Source organism: Musca autumnalis, unplaced genomic scaffold (genome assembly GCF_047663935.1).
Source record: "Musca autumnalis isolate F117 unplaced genomic scaffold, ASM4766393v1 scaffold_1, whole genome shotgun sequence".
Taxonomy (NCBI): Eukaryota; Metazoa; Arthropoda; class Insecta; order Diptera; family Muscidae; genus Musca; species Musca autumnalis.
The window spans coordinates 218186352-218204047 of record NW_027411644.1 but is presented as its reverse complement, the minus strand read 5'-3'; the positions used below and the strand labels follow the sequence as shown (position 1 = coordinate 218204047).

General features: G+C 37.4%; 1 protein-coding gene across 1 annotated transcript; it reads right to left on the bottom strand.

The window, feature by feature from the left end:
* Positions 1-924: 924 nt before the first annotated feature.
* Positions 925-7118, bottom strand: LOC141390534 (uncharacterized). Its single transcript, XM_073963481.1, has 2 exons — positions 3905-7118; positions 925-1364 (listed from the first exon to the last, which is right to left on the bottom strand). Exons 1-2 carry the CDS (start codon positions 7116-7118, stop codon positions 925-927), a joined length of 3654 nt encoding a protein of 1217 aa, XP_073819582.1.
* Between the last annotated feature and the right edge of the window lie 10578 nt (positions 7119-17696).

Genomic DNA, 17696 nt, shown 5'->3' with positions numbered 1-17696 from the left:
AAAGAGGCATTTTACAATGATAACCTTTAGTGAGGTGATATTCATTCGCAGAAATTCTCAGTTTAAGAATGTTCTTAATTAGTTGGCCCCATGATGAACTTTTGGGTCGAACTAAAAAATGACATCCAACCTCGACGCACAGGGGTTCAAACTCATTTTTCCTAATCAAAATTCTGCATATTTTCAATTGCTAGATATATTTTGAAATTATTTTTTGTTCGACAAATAACACGATAAGCTTTCAGAGAAAATTAAGGCCAAAATCAATCTTTTGAGTTTTTAGACCCTCAACATTTATGCTAACGAGGATATATGCACTTTCATACTGGCAAAATGTGCCTCATAGAAATATTAGGTATGTTTGTACGAAATCCGTTTTAGACAATTTGGAGTCGATTTAGCAATTCCCGTCCGTCTGGCTGGCTGGTGCGCACGATAACTCTCTAACGGATGAACCGATTCGGTCCAAAATGTGGCTTTCGTAGTATTGCATCTGTACAATTCCCAGAGTTGGCCTTAAATGGACTGTAAATTGGTGTAGAGTTGAAGCGGTGACAACTCGTTGAATTGTAAAGTGCTTGATTTTTTTGTGGAAATAAAAGGCAGCGGATGTAATTTCAAATATAAATTATGTTGCGGGTTTTATTGAGTTCCTTGAAACCTAATAGTTTGGCTTCTGTTTAACAAGTAACAAGACATTCTGATTGCAGACATTTTGGTTTGTTAAAAATATAGAGCGAAACAAATGGAATCAGATGGAAAACATAGTAAATGAGTGAAAGCTCACTGATGTAAAATTAACATATTTAGCATTAGAACTGTTAGTGTGTTCAAATTGTACTTCATTGGGTTCGTTAAATTCAAATACTTAAACTAGTTGTGGAACAGAGTTCAACATGCCGGCCCGTTTTGTTGAAGTTTTATTCAGTATTGGCAGCCTCCGAATATGATCCAACCAAAGGCGCTACTCTGGGCAATGGGCATGTTTGATGAGGTTTGTATAAGACCAGCCTTTAAGATCTTTGGAATTTGGTCATTGGCAATCACGATTTCGACGTTGACGGGATTGAAGAAATGAGGGTCGGCCAAGTCTGTTAAATGGTTGTAAAGGGATTGAAGATTCTTATCTTTGGTGGATTCTGGTAAAGACGTATTAAGCTGACTACGGACTTCTCCAGTGACGTGAATTTTGACGGCTTGGTCATGGAATGACTGAAGATTTATGGCTGTGAACGTTCGACCGGCTTTCTGAGTTATTTTGAGTTGTAGTCGCTCAACCAGTTTAACGGATATCAGCGTTTGTGTTGCCCCCGAATTCAGTATTAGTCTGACCTTGTCGCAACCTTCCGCAGTCAAGACCTTTGCTAGTGCGGTAGGCAAAAAAACGTGGATCCTCGTACGACAACTCAAGCGATCACTCACATTGGATTTTGGCCTGCTCTGGTGGTGTTTTTTCGCTGCCGTCGACGTAGACGGTTTTGGAACGGGGGATGTGTTACGTTAAGGAGGACGACTTTTCCTTTTAGGTGGAGATTCTGGTTCCGAACTGGAGTCATGAGGCTTTGATTTTCTCGTTGCAACGTTTTTTGATTTTGCGTCTGAGTCTATGTGCAGAAGAGTATGGTGGGTTTTATGGCAAACCATACAGGTTTTCCTGCTGGGACACCATTCTCTTTTGTGGGCAGTGCACAAGCAATTGAAGCAAAACTCTTTTTGCTGAGCTATGTTTCTCCTTTTTATAACGTCCATGTCGTGAAACGTTGGACAGGATCGGATAAAATGTCTCTCGTGACATATGCGACATTTAGGCAAAGGTGTGTTGCTGAAAACGTAAGATGTTATTAAATGTGTGAGCATAGGGAAAGAAAATTAGCAATTTGGGAGAATGCAAAGTTTGACCAGTGGGCGAACAATGATTCCGTTCTGCGTGCGAACTTCGGCTACGCGAACTCTGGAATCTTTTCCCATAAACACTTTAATGACTCTGCCAAGTTGCCATTCTGTCGGAGGAAGGTTATCTTCTTTAATAACAACGAAGTCGTCAGGTGCTAAATTTCGCTGGGTTTGCTTCCATTTGTGTCGTCGTTGAAGTGTAGTGATGTATTCATCCTTCCAGCGTTTAGCGAAATTCAGTTGAATTGTTTTCAAGCGTTGCCATCGATTCATGAGAGATAAGTGATCAGTAAATTGTTCAGGAGTAGCGACGAGAGGAGCCCCTTGTAGTAAATGACCAGGTGTGAGCGGAATAAGTTCATTAGGTTCCTCAGTTAGAGGAGACAACGCCCTAGAGTTCAGAATACTCTCAATTCTCACCAATAATGTGGAAAATTCTTCATACGTGTATTTGGTATTACCTGCGACCTTTTTCAAATGTGTCTTCATGCTTTTAACAGCGGCTTCCCACAAACCACCCATGTGTGGAGCATGTGGCGGTATAAAATGCCAAGTAAAACCATGTAAATTGTATTTGGAAAGATATGTTGTTCAGCGGATCGGAGGAAAGTTTTGTATTCCTTGGCAAGAGAACGGCTTGCGCCCACAAAATTAGTTCCATTGTCAGAGAATATATTGCTCGGAAGACCTCTTCGACCCACAAATCTACTGAAAGTTGCAAGAAAGGATTCAGAGGACAAGTCAGAACACACTTCCAAATGGATTGCTCTAGTTGATAGGCAGACAAATATAGAGGCATAACCTTTTTGGAGTTTAGAATTTCGTAGACGGGATGTTTTAAGATCGAATGGTCCCGCAAAATCAAGTCCGGTATTGGTGAATGGGAGGGAAAATGTGCAACGTTCGATTGGTAATGGGGCCATGATTTGGTTTTGCATGCGGTGTTTGTATATAGTACAAGTTCGGCAATTGCGAATACAGGATCGAACGGCACTTTTAAGACGGATGATGAAAAATTCTTGTCGAATTGCTCGTAGCATTACTTGATGTTCAGCGTGAAGTAAAATAGTGTGAGTGTATTCAATAAACAGTTTGCAGAATCGAGACTTTTCCGGAAGAATAATTGGGTGTCTTTCATTGTAACTATTGGAAGTGTTGACTAAGCGTCCATTAGCGCGAAGTAATTTGGCTTCATCGAGTAATGGATTTAAGGTTAGTAATCTGCTTTTTCTTGGTATCGGTTGGGTAGATTTTAACGCCTGATATTCCCAAGGATAGTGTGCCAATTGTGCCAATCGTATAAAGTGATATTTAACGACAGTTATTTCATGAGAAAGTATGAAATTTTTCTGTAATCCAGCAATAGTGTTTCTTCGACATCCATTTATGAAACGGAATGCATAAGCAAAGACTCGGAGAGCTCGGGCTAGTGATGAAAAATCTTCCAGTAGTGTATCACCAACCACTTCTGCGTGTAAGGAAAAAACCTTTTTCTCGAGCTCTGACTCTTTGGTTGTATAGGATTTTGGCCAATGTTCTGGTTCCATGGCTAACCACTTTGGCCCATGCCACCAAAGATCATTGGCTTTTAGGTCTTCAGCTGTACATCCTCTTGTGCCAAGGTCTGCAGGATTGTCAGCAGAAACAACATGCCTCCAGTTGGCATTACCCACATTGTCAAGTATTTCGGAAACTTTATTTGCAACAAAAGTCTTCCAATGGGAAGGTGGTTTGCTGATCCACGATAAGGCGATTGTAGAATCAGTCCACAAATATATTTCTGGTGATGAAATTTCCACGTTTTGGCAAACAGATTTGATGAGTTTTGACAACATGGCAGCCCCGCAAAGCTCTAGTCTTGGGAGACTCAAAGTCTTCAAAGGAGCAACTTTGCTTTTCGAAACATGTAAGTTGGTATGCGTAATATTATCTGGGGAGGTAGCTCTGATATATAAACAGGCACAATAAGCTTTTTCGGAAGCGTCACAATAGCCGTGTATTTGAATTTTACTTGCAGGAGAGAAGTGAATCCAACGTGGAATTTTAACCTTTTCGATCTGGGAAAAATTTGATATGAAAACGTTCCATTTTTCAAATGACTGAGGTGTTAATTCTTCGTCCCAGTTAGTACCATCAATCCACAGTTGTTGCATCAACACTTTCGCAACTACGATAATGGGTACCAACCATCCAGCAGGATCAAACAATTTTGCAATTATTGACAAAACTTTTCGTTTTGTTACGGAAGCAGTGGGTAAATCGAAATGTGTCACCTTGTAAAAGAAATGATCGGAAATGGCATTCCATTGAATACCCAAAGTTTTAGTTTCACTGACCTCTTCTAGCCGTAAGAAATCTTCGCTAAGAAGATCCTCCGGGGGCAGATTTAGTAGTATTTGAGGATGATTTGATGTGATCTTTTTCAAGGGAAAACCACCGGAATGTAACAAATCAATCACCTCATGCAAATACGACATTGCTTCGGTTAGTGAATGAGCACCAGATAAGATGTCATCCACGTAAATTTGACTCTTGAGGATCTGCGATGCTGTTGGATGTGAGTCTTTACTATCATCACTTAATTGAAGCAAAGTTCGTATCGCCAAGTACGGTGCACAATTTACCCCAAATGTGACAGTTTTCAAGGAATAATCTTCAACTTTTTCTAAAGGAGAAGATCGAAACAAAATTCGTTGGAATTGCTGATCCTTTTCATGAACAAATATTTTGCGGTACATTTTTTGAATGTCGCCATTGAAGACATATTTGAAGAATCTCCAGCGAAGAATAACGTTCATTAGTTCATTTTGCAATGTGGGTCCAGTGTATAGAATATCATTCAATGATAATCCACTAGCAGTTCTTTTGGATGCATTGAATACGACCCTGACTTTAGTGGAAGTCCTCTCAGGTTTCACAACTGCATGATGGGGCAAGTAATATGAGAGGAAATGAGAATTTTGAACAATTTCGGTGTTTGTGGTCGATTTCATGTGACCCAACGTAAGGTATTCCGCAAGTACATTATTGTATTCTATTGCAAGTTCAGGGTTCTTTTCCAGTGTTTTTTCCATTCTTAAGAATTTTCCCATTGCGGCAGGTCGAGAAGACCCGAGGTATTGGTCACATGGTAAATTTTGTTTGAACGGTAGCCTTACGACATATCTACCATCTGCTCTTCGAGTAACAGTGTTCATGTAAAATTCTTCGCACCATATATCAGATGCGGACAAGGTCTTCTCATTAGAAATGTTTTCAAGTTCCCAGAATTTTTTCAGTTCTTCATTCAGTGGATCAATTGTTGCCGTCCAAGATGCAAACGAGACAACCGAGTTAGAAGTGGGTTTACCACTTACTATCCACCCAAATTCAGTACTTTGGGCCAAAAGATCACCAGAAACATTCTTTTCCAAACCTGGCTTTATTATTCTTGGTAAGACGTCGCTACCGATGAGCATGTCAATTGGAGCAGGTTTGAAAAAGTTTGGATCAGCCAGTTGTAATTTCTGTAAGTTGGTGAAATCGTAAATTGCGGTAGGAGAAGCTGGCATTAAGTGGTTAAGACTGGATACTACGATGGCGGTTGTAATCAACTTGAAGTCAGATTGTCTAGATGTTAGAGTGATTTGGCAACTTTTAGAGGAATTCTCAAGAACAGTACCACCAAGTCCAGAAATCATTGTGAATGATTTTCTGGTTGGAATATCGAAACGATTTATAATGCGACTTGATATAAAGGATTCTTGTGAACCTTGATCAATGAACGCGCGAATGGTGAAGAATAGTCCTTGATGCTCAATGTCAATCAACGCAGTTGGCAAAACAGTTCTTTCTCCTGATTGAGAGAAGTGGGATTGTGTATTTTGAATTTGCGAGTAAGCGGCAGCTGACGTGGTCGGCTGTTCATCATAATATGTTTCAACATGGTAAGCGGAGGCGGATTTTTGCGGTTGCCACCTTTGGTTGGGTCGAGGACCCGCGGTTGTTGAAACAGAAGTCCTGTTATTATTCTCATCAGGGTGGAGTAATGTGTGGTGTGATTGACGACATGTTTGGCAACGATGTTCACTTTTGCATCTTTTGGCAATGTGACCGTATGACAGGCAGTTTTCACAAACCTTATTATCGAACACGAATTTTCTTTTATCCGACAACGGCCATGCGCGGAATTTAGAACAAATTCTTAAAGGATGAATTTGTTTACATGCTTTACATGTTTTTTGAAAACTTTCAGTGGAAGCGGAAGTATTGTACGAGGCAACTTTTTGAGAACTAGAAGAATGCGAATTCTGCTTTCTTATATCGGAAACAGATTCAATCATATTTAGACGCTTTGTAATGAAATCGTCTAGTTGATCCCACGAGGGCATTTCTTTATTGTTTGCAAGAGAACTTTCCCAAGCTGTTAGTGTATCCTCGCGTAATTTGGAAGAGACCCAATAAACTAAAATTGGATCCCACGATATCACCGAAATGTTGTACGTCCGAAGGACAGACAAGCAATTGTTGATTGTATATTGGAGATTTCTCAAGGGCTTTTCTTTCTCCGAAGAAACGTGATCAATATCAAAGATCTTTCTCAACTGATGATTTATCAAAATTCGCTTATTTTCAAAGCGTTGACGTAAAGCCTCCCATGCCAAATCGAAATTGCTATCAGTGAGAGGAAATCTTTTTACAATGTGATTGGCTTCGCCTCTTGTTTTTGCCCGTAAGTGAAAGAGCCTTTGCGCGGGTGACAATTCGGGATGTTTAATGTAAATAGCGGTAAACATATCCCTGAAACTAGGCCACTTGTCGTAGCCGCCGTTGAATAATTCAGTGTCACAAGGCGGTAACTTTAATGAAAAACTTGTGCTAGATTTGGAAACTTTTTCTTCTTTAGACTTGGGCTCAGAGGTCAGAAGTTTTTGGTGCTCAATGTTAATTAGATCAAGTATTGAGGATTTACATTCCTTATAGGATCGACAACATTCTGTAAATTTTCCATGGATTTCTCCTCTGGCCTCTTTTGTTAAAGTGGGGTCAGCAGAAGTCATCTCATTTTCATACACGTTTACAAGTTGACGCCAACGTCTTTCCAAATCATCAAGTTCAACTTGTAAGCTAGACCCAGTGTGATCCTGAATCGGAATTAGGCCAAATTCAGCACAAAACGTGATCACTTGGTCGGAAAAGAAAATAAATTTCTGAGGGGCAAGGGTACTGTTACTGTCAGTGGCCATAATGAACTAGAAACAGTTGTAGGTTGAAAAAAAAAATCTTCCCAAGTAGCTTTTAGTTCAATTAGTTGAAGATGTTACTAATTATACGATAATATTCCCTTCGGAATATTCTAAATTAGAAATCTGCAACGTATAAGCAGAATGAACAAAAGTATTATCAGAAAATTTCGGATTTTCGATCAATATTTGTTGTAATGACTTGCCAAACTAATATTTTGAAAATCTTACGCATATATACCAGACTGAGAAATTTTGAAACAACCTTTGTGTTAATTCAAAAGTAGCCGAAAACAGAAACCGATATCACCGCTGGAAACCTCAACTATTACTCAATAGAGTGTACTGAAAACCAATAACAAAATGTAAACCAGTTGTAATAGCAAGTCTAAGAAAATTACGGAAAAGAATGCGAAAAAAAATTCACTTAATTTTTTCGGAGTACCAATGGAAACTTCAAATTTGTTTTTCAATATAATTTGATGCGCTCAACTAGTGTTGAAAATCGAGAATATTCGAGTGTACTAAGAAAAGCAGATAGTTTGTAGTATTCAAAAATTGTTGATATCCAATATTTTTTTATATAAAGGGGTGAAATTTCTCATTAAAGCAATGTATCAATTTAATGTTTTGTCTCTTATGGATTCAAACCCTGAATAAAGAATGATAGTACATTGACTTACGTTATTCCCAGGACCGATGATTAATTTTTGTTTAATTAGTGTAACTCCACTCCCTTGATTGAAGTGATGAATGGAATATTTAATGACGAAATATTTCATGCACATTTAAACGTACCTTATAAACCTGATTTGTACTGTACTCACAATGGTTTTGTTTATGGGTGCATCCAAAATTATCTTCCGTGATACTCCTCCTCTACAAATTCTATCCAGTATGTTATTGTATGTACTCTTAAACTCTTTGGTGCTGACCACAGTCAACTCTTCTCTCCCATAGTACAAAAAATTTCAATTCACAGCTGTTGCTTGTTGCATTTAACGTGGGCAAGTTTGGATGTTGCGATAATGATAATAACTGCAATGTAATATTTGGTTTCGTGGAATTTTACGACTTTGCTAGCTGACAATTATGTTTTACCTCCTAAAGTAATCCGGGTTTTATGGTTGTTGTATTATTCATATGCTGAAGTGCCACAGAAAGAAAAAAAGAACAACTGATTCACAAAGTCTTGTATGAATATGCAGTGATCGCCGAAACGAAGAAAACAAAACGTACCCAATCAATAACAACACGAAAGCAATTAAGAAAATTAGAAGAAATTTAACTTCTTTTTCCTAGCACATTCGTTGAAGAGTATATTTTCTTGCACTCAAACTTGTAACCCTTTGCACGTTATGAGGAAGAATTTTTAAAGATTTTCAGGATTCTTGCAGTTTCTTTCTTATTCACTCGGAATTACGATTGATGATTTTTGAGCTGACGGCTATTTTAAATGATGCAAAGCGGATTTACACAGACATTGTTTTTGTTCCAAATTCTTGTTTACGACAATCATATCAAGTGCTTAAGTGACTTATAGCCAGTTTAGTATTATGGCGTTTTGGATGGTTAACCTTTTTAGAAGGATTTATTTGATGCATACTCCATAGAATTGAAATCAGAAAAACGTTTGCAGTAGATAATTTTTAAATACTTTTGATGTTAAAATTTGCGCACATTTTTGATTCACATACGAAGTTGTGCGCACTCAATTATTTTTTGTTCATCACCTATTGTGCTATGTACTGGATACTGTAGCTTTGTAGTGCTGAGGTTACTTCTCTTTGTTTGTTTTGCACTTAATATATCTTCCTTCGTTTTCTCGCTATTATATTTTTTGGGTTTGGTTGTTGTAAACTACAGTTTCCTGCTTATTGTTTCTCTTTCAATTTTTTTTCTTTTTTTAATAAAGATGTTTTGACATTTTTCCCTTGGGCCAAATTGATGTTAAATATAGGACAATACCAGGCAACGCAATGTACTTTTGAACCTGTTTGTGAAAACCTTTTTTACCAAGCGAGAAATCTTGTTGACGTGTGAATTTCCAATAAAATTAAGCACAGTGTCAAACCATTGGTTTTTGATTTATGAAAAACACGTCATACAGCAAATAATTTGCAAGATTGCAAGTGGGTATGCTTTGATATTCTATTCCTTTTGGAATAGTTTATTAAAGGACATTGTGAGGAGACGTGACGAAAAAATCAGCCTATTTTAGAAACAGAGACACAGGAGGTTCCTTCTTGATTGTTTGACTTATCACATTGGAGATTCATTTACCTCAGACATGTTTTAATAAAACTCGTTTTTCATTTGATATGCGTTAAATGGAGGACAAATTTTTTCAAACCCTTTATCTATGCGCTAGTGTATATAAAGTGCAAGTCCTTTTAATTTCTGTAAACAAACCCTATCTTGTTTTAACACTTTATTTTGGCGTTCGTGTAAAGTGGGTGTAACCCTTTTGAATTTTCTGTGAACAAAGACGAATTTGCTGAAATCTGCCCCCGGAGGATCCGGCTCGAAGGACCATGTACAATTCCCAGAGTTGGCCTTAAATGGACTGTAAATTGGTTTAGAGTTGAAGCGGTGGCAACTCGTTGAATTGTAAAGTGCTTGATTTTTTGTGGAAATAAAAGGCAGCGGATGTAATTTCAAATATAAATTATGTTGCGGGTTTTATTGAGTTCCTTGAAACCTAATAGTTTGGCTTCTGTTTAACAAGTAACAAGACATTCTGATTGCAGACATTTTGGTTTGTTAAAAATATAGAGCGAAACAAATGGAATCAGGTGAAAAACATAGTAAATGAGTGAAAGCTCATTGATGTAAAATTAACATATTTAACAGTTCTAATGCAGTTCTGTTAGTGTGTTCAAATTGTACTTCATTGGGTTCGTTAAATTCAAATACTTAAACTAGTTGTGGAACAGAGTTCAACAGCATCCAAACTTAGTTTATGTTCGAAGATGGGTTATATCGGTCCACTCCTTCCGGTACCTCCCCCACAAAAGTTCGGAAAATTTGTGAGCGCTTTAATCAATTTGGTCCATACTTTACACATCGTGAAATTTCTACCAGACTTAGATGAGGTTCTAGTATGGACCTAATCGGCCCACTCCTTCGGGTACCTCCCATACAACATTTTGGAAATGTTCAGTTTAGGACCTGCTCTCGAATCGCTTTGATTTTTGTTTTAATAAGTTGTATTCACTGTCCTGCTTACAGCGGTATTATGTTTTCCATGGTATTATGTTATACGATGACCCATTGAAATGACTAGTGGACGCGATATCTATCGAAAAGATATGACTCCCAAAATAACATCCACTTCCATAATGGACTATGTCGGTTCATTTCTTTAAGCACCAACTCTGCAACCCTTTTGAACGTTAATCCTAATCCATATTTTCGTCGGCAAGTTCAAATGTCCAAAAAAGGGCACAAAATAATGAAAAGGCCATAAATACATTCGATCTGACCGTAGATGAAAGTTTCAATTCTCATAGGGTGAGGGTATATCTCTGTCGAAGCCGACACTTGTTTTTTTTTATATTTTGTATCATAAAACAAGTGAGTTTGTATATATAAAACAAGTGAGCAAAGGCTATAGTCGGGATGGGACCGACCATGTGATACCCTACACCACTACCCCTGTGCATAAGCTTTTCACTGGTAAACTTTTTTTAGGGAATAAAATACGATTACCACCAAAAATAATATGCCTCTTTCTCTCTGGGACCCACATAAGCAATCAAAATTTCGTGACCATCCGATAAAAATACGACCTGATTGCAAAAAATGGAAGAATTGGATGCATTACCCACTATTGTGGTATCTCCCTTGTTTGACCACCTTCGCCAACCTGCTTTACACCAATGTAAAGGTAATATTTTCTTCTTCGATTGACTGGTTTTGCCGTTGGAATACCACTACTAGAAGCCGATATATTGACAAAGAATAAAACTTTGAATTTGTCTCCAAATGGCAATAGGCTTCTTCCTCTGTGGGGCCCCCATCTACCCCCAAAATTTTGTCACTATCCGATCAAAATTCCAACTTGTAGCGTAATTACAAAAAATGGAAAAATTGGGTTTATTACTGAATTTTGCAATATCTCGGTTTGCTCACTTACGCCAACATACTTTTCATCAATATAAACGAGATCTTTTCTTCTTCCATTGACGGGTATTCCTTTTGGAATACTCCAACCAGAAGCGGAGATATTCGCATAAGAAAAAAACGTTGACTTTCCTCCACATAAGCTTTTCGCTTATTCCGACTCCTGAATATTATCCGACCATCACCAAACTAAATAGGCTTCTTACTCTGTGGGACCCGCATCCACTCCAAAAAAATTCGTGACGATCCGATCAAAATTGCGACCTGTAGCGAGATTACAAACAAATCAGAAAATGGGATGCATTACCGACTATTGCGATATCTCTGTTGTTTGAGCAGCTTCGACAACCTACTTTACATCGTTGTAAAGGTGATATTTTCTACTTTCCTTGTCAGGTTTTGCTCTTGATATACCTCTTAAAGAAACAGAGATATTGGCTTTGAAATAAAACGTAGACCTTTTCTCCAAATAAGTTTTTGTCCATTCCGACCCCTGGATAATATCCGACCATCATTAAAATCAGTAGGATTCTTCCTCTGTGGGACCCCCATTAACCCCCAAAATTTCGTGACGATCCGATCAAAATTGCGACCTGTAGCGTGATTACAAAAAAAATCGGAAAATGGGATGCATTATCGACTATTGCCATATCTCTGCTATTTGACCACCTACGACAACCTACTTTACATCGTTGTAAAGGTGATATTTTCTACTTTCCTTGCCAGATTTTGCTTTAGATATACCTCTTAAAGAAACAGAGATATTGGCTTTGAAATGAAACGTTGACCTTTCTCCAAACAAGTGTTTGCCCATACCGGCCCCTGAATATTATCCGACCATCATCAAAATCAATAGGTTTCTTTCTCCTTGGGACCCCCATTAACCCCCAAAATTTCGTGACGATCCGATCAAAATTGCGACCTGTAGCGTGATTACAAAAAAATCGGAAAATGGGATGCATTATCGACTATTGAAATATCCCTGCTATTTGACCACCTACGACAACCTCTTTTATATCGTTGTAAAGGTGATATTTTCTACTTTCCTTGCCTAGTTTTGCTTTTGATATACCTCTTAAAGAAACAGAGATATTGGCTTTGAAATAAAATGTTGACTTTTCTCCAAATAAGTGTTTGCCCATTCCGACCCCTAAATATTATCGGACCATCACCAAAATCAATAGGCTTCTTCATCTGTGAGACCCCCATTAACCCTCGTGACAATCCGATCAAAATTGCGACCTATAGCATGATTTCCAAAAAAAATAGAAAAATGGGATGTGTTACCGACTATTGCGATATCTCCGTCATTTGGTTACCTACGCAGACCTAGTTTGCATCATTGTAAAGACGGGATCTTCTACTTTCATAGTCAGGCTTTGCTTTTGGAAAGTTTACAACTAGAGCTGTCATATTCGTCAATATAATTAAAATCGCAAAAATGAAAATTGGCGTTTTATTTGCTACTATTGCGATATCTTCGTTGTTTGATCACCTACGAGCACCTACTTTACATCATTAGAAAGGTGATATTTTCTACTTTAATTGTCAGGTTTTGCTTTTGGTATACTCCACATAGAAGCTGAGATATTTGCTTTGGAAAAAAACGTTGTCTTTTTATCCACCTAAGTTTTTTGCCCTTTCCGACCCCTAAATATTATCCGACCATCACCAAAATCAATAGGCTTCTTCCCCTCCGGGACCCCCATCAACATTCAAATTTCCTGACGATCCGGTCAAAATTGCGACCTGTAGCGTGATTACAAGGTTTAGATGGACTGACGGACAGACGGACGGACGGACGGACGGACTGACGGACGGACACACATAGCCAGATCGACTCAGCTCGTCGAGACATTCATTTTGGTATATATAAGTATGGATCTACGACCATTATTTCGGTGCGTTACAAACTTTTTGGGCAAAACCAACTTATAATACCCTCCCCACATAGTGGTGTAGGGTATAAAAATGTCCATTCCTGTGAAAAGGAATTTAAATTTAGTATGCTTTATCGAAGAACATACTTTAGCCAAATGTACTTTACTTTTTACTTGCATATATAAGTAACATATGTAATATTCTTTGATTTCGTTTACATACAAAATAATACAGTATGCTAAAGTCAATTCAAATTCAGTTTTTTTAATTATCGATTGTGTGTTAACTCTCCTCGCCGATAGACTGAAAGAGGTCACTGTTAGGCATTTGTGAACACGAAACATGGTATCACTTTACATCGTTGTAAAGGTGATGAGAATTTCCCATAAATTTAGTACCTGAGGAAAAATAAAACAGCTCGTTTTGTGTAAAGGCTACGGTATTTTGAACGTAGGGGGCTGTCAAAGGCTGCTTTATAATCTATACCTCATCTTGCCTGGGCGGTATAAATTAATTACCATTTTCTGGGATTGGATCTGCATATGTGTTTTCTAAGCCCTCTTGAATATATCTTTGGTCTCTTCGTCCTTGTCTTCGGTTGGAGCGTTAACGTTCTTATGAGTGAAAGCGCGGCACATGTGAGCTCACCTTCTTTAACGGGTGTTAAAGGCATCTCCCCAGTTGACACCACGGGGAGGTCAGTGTCCACTTGAGAAGAAAGTGGGACCAAGATGTTAAAGCCGGTCAGGACTGTTCCTTGATATCTTTCATCCCTTAGCTTTTGTAGTTTCAATAAAATCGTCCCTGGCGTAGGCGCCCAAGTGGCGAAGCGGCCCCATGTTACTATACAAACTTTCATTCGGGCAAAATGTGTCTCATTGAAATAATGGTTTTAGACCCCAAGTATGTTTGGACGAAAACTTTTTCAGACAATTTGGACACGATTTAGCCATGTCCGGCCGTCTGTCTTTTTGGCTGGTTGGAGCGCACAATAACTCTCGAACTATTCAACCGATTCGATCGATTTGGGCCCTGAAATCCTCCGGGTACCTCCCCCACAAAAGTTCAATACTTTTCCGAATAGTTGTGCGGACGATAACACTCGAAGGCAGTAATCGATTTGGTCCATACTTTGCACATCGTAAATTTTTTACAAGATATAGGGTTTCAATATTGATTCTATCAGTCTATTCCTTCGGCTACCACCCACACAAAATTTTAGAAAAGTGCAGTTCAAGACGTTCCATTGAATCCTTTTCATTTTTGTTGTATGAACTTGTATTCGCCGCCCCCGTTACGACGGTACAAGATTATTCAGGGGCAAGTCCACACTTCCTGAAAAAGTGGCCCCAAAAGCTGTAAAACCCACTATGACACCATGTGTAGTGGCTGAACGGGGCCTCGCAATATTTTTTTTCAAACTTAGTTTAAGTTCCAAGATGAGCCATATCGGTCCACTCCTTCTGGTACTTCCCCCACAAAAGTTCAAAACTTTTCGATAAAATGGTGCGCACGATAACTCTCGTAAGCAGTAACCGATTCGGTACATACTTTGCACATCGTAATATTGCTACGAGAAATAAATCAGTTTCTAATATGAGCTATGTATATTCATATGTCATCTCCTTCGGGTACCTCCCACAGAAAATTTCAGCAAAGTGCAGTTTAAGGCCTGCTTTCGAATCTCTTTAATTCTGTTTGCAAGAACTTGTATTCGCTGACCCCATTACGAAGGTACAAGTTTTTCAGGGTCAAGTCCATATTTTCTGAGAAAATTACCAAAAAGCTGTCAACGCCATAGGGCACCATGTTTTTTGGCCTGAGCGCCTTCGTAATTTTTTCTCCAAACATAGTTTAAGTTCATATTCATGTTCAAGTTTAAACAAATCGGTTCACTCAAACCGGCACTTCTGTTCAAAAGTGCAAAAATGTCTACCGATTCGGTTCAAACTATTAATCTCCTAATATTTTGTCGAAATTTACTTTAAAAAAGCCCATATCGGTCTTCTCCTTAGTGTACCTCCACCACAAAAGTTCTACATTTTTGTTAAAGTGCAGTTTAGGATCTGTTCGAAGATACTTTGGAAATTTATACCGAAACTATTCCTTGTGGTCCTGTTTGGAACGATATTTTTCGAGGGTAAGTCCATGCTTCCTAACATAGTGGTCCAACAGTTCAAAGTTATACGGCGACCAACTGAAAAGAAAAGAAATGACTTCCAAAATAAGATTCAATTCCAAAATAGACTATGTCGGTCCATTCCTTCAGGAATCGTCAGAAAGGGCCAACAAATCTGAAAATCCTTTAACACATAATTATTGGGGAAACGGATTTCGATTGCGTAGCCGGTATTCAATTCGATATTGTCAACAGATAAAAGTTTCAATTCGCACAGGCTGAGGGTATATCTCTGTCGACAAAGCCGACTGAAACTTTTTTACTGGTCCATTTAAAAATTGTTAATTATCCGTATTTAAATCCTACACATATACACTAACCTTAATACAAAATTCAAGGCACAAAATTTAGGCACTATTCTATTCATGCCGTTGGTATAAAGTACCAAAGTTGGTACCATTTAATACTTTTCGTACAACCCTATATCTCAATACTAATACAAAATTTCAGAATTCTATCTCAATGAATATAAAATGGTACTAAATCGATTACTTTTCTTTCACTAATGATACGAAATACCTAACAAACAACCTCCTAAAATCAACCCAAATACTAAATTTAAGAATTCCAGGTCTATCCATTCAATTTAGCCAATTTAGTACACTTTATAATATTCATACACATATATATAGTATGAAATTCTAAAACTACCAAACTTCTTATTTACAGACCTATCGATATGCTCAATTCCAATTGGAACTATATAAAGTATAATCTTAGGGCACTTATGGAATTTCCAAAACTACCTCCATATCTCTGGCCTATACATTAACAGTTACCCTCATACCAAATTTCAGAATTCTGGCTCTAAAAGATAAATGCAAAGCAGGAATTACCCAAATCAACCTTGCACACCAACTCTAGTTCTTATAAAAAATTTAAAGATTCTGTCTATATTCCTTCACCCAATACCACTTGTGCAAAATGTAGTACATTTTAGTGTTTTTCCATTCACTTTCCAAAAAACACTTGTTTTCTGATATTTAAGAGAAAACTCAATTGAATAAATATAATTGTTAACCCAGTTTTTCATTTCCAACGTTTTAAAAAATTTATGATTTACATATTTAACTGTTAATTAAATATTTTTCCAGTCATTTAAATTTTCCATGAGAATCCAAACATAAAAATAGGAATTTATCTCTTATTTTATTATTATTTATTTCTTATTTTATTATTGATTTATGTTGTTGTTTCTTTTTTTTGTAATCCTCAAAGTTCAGTTATCATCCATTTCCATTTCATTTAATTACTCAGTCATTTAAAGTGTTTTGCTGTCAAATATTCAATTTAATTAAATTAAAAACAAAAATTTGTTATGATTTCTGACAAACTGACCGAACGGTTTGACGAATAATATTTTCGAGTGAAAGCTAAAGTTTAGAGTTCAGTAAAAAAAAAAAAACAAATAATCTGAAACATCATCTGATGTTCTTGTGTTGTCACTGTCCTTTTGCACTATTCTATTTCATCAATTCAATTAAATTACTATTCAAATTCAATCATTTTATTTCGCTTCAAATTGTATCGAAATACCAAAAAAAAAAAAAAAAAGGAAAAATATAAACTGAAGTAGAACATATCAAAGAGAATAACAAACGATTCAATTTGAAATTACCGACACTACTCCAAAGTGACAGTGATGATGCTGTGTTGAGTACGGTGAACAAGTGAGACACATTTGGTCTTCATCTTTTCATAAAATTGTCAAGTGGAAAATATTCAGTATTCTCTGCACATGAATATTTGTATTGATACAAGTATTCAGAATTTATTTAGTGGAACACAAAAAATCGATCACCATTACCCTTTTCCGCTTAATTTGTGCGAATACATATATATTTTTCATTCCCCATTAAACTAAACGGTTCTATTAACCGCACAGATCATCAAGTATTACGAGGGCTACTGGAAAAGTTTCTGGCCTAATAATGAAAATGCGAATATCTAACATCAAAAATAGTTTTATTGTATTCTCCAGCATGATTTCTACGCTTTTTGCGCATGTAAAAATGTATAAATCATCCATCCACTGAAACCCCAATATACCTAATACGTAAAAACGATCACCACAGATATGTGGGGGCTATAGGAAACCGCAGGTCTATGTGGCCCATATTTATCCACATACGACCCTCAACTGTAAGAAACATTTTTGGAAAATTTTAGTAACCTACGTTCTTCACATTAAAAGTTATGAGTAAAGTCCCTGTTTACACAGGGAAAGTTGATGGGAAAGAAAATTGAGTTTATGGGCGAGGGAGTAGAGAGGAATAAGAGGGGGTACACACACCTCTGTACTGGCAAATTCTGTTTTGTTTCGTTTTTCTTCGTATACAACCTGAAGTTGGCTGCAGATTTGTTTTTGCATTTTCTTTCATTTTATTTTCTCTGTC

Coding starts and splice junctions, on each gene's coding strand:
- LOC141390534 (XM_073963481.1), bottom strand. CDS start 7,118: ATGGCCACTGACAGTAACAGTACCCTTGCCCCTCAGAAATTTATTTTC. Junction 1,365..3,904: donor GATTCACTTCTCTCCTGCAA/GTAAAATTCAAA, acceptor CTACCGCACTAG/CAAAGGTCTTGACTGCGGAA.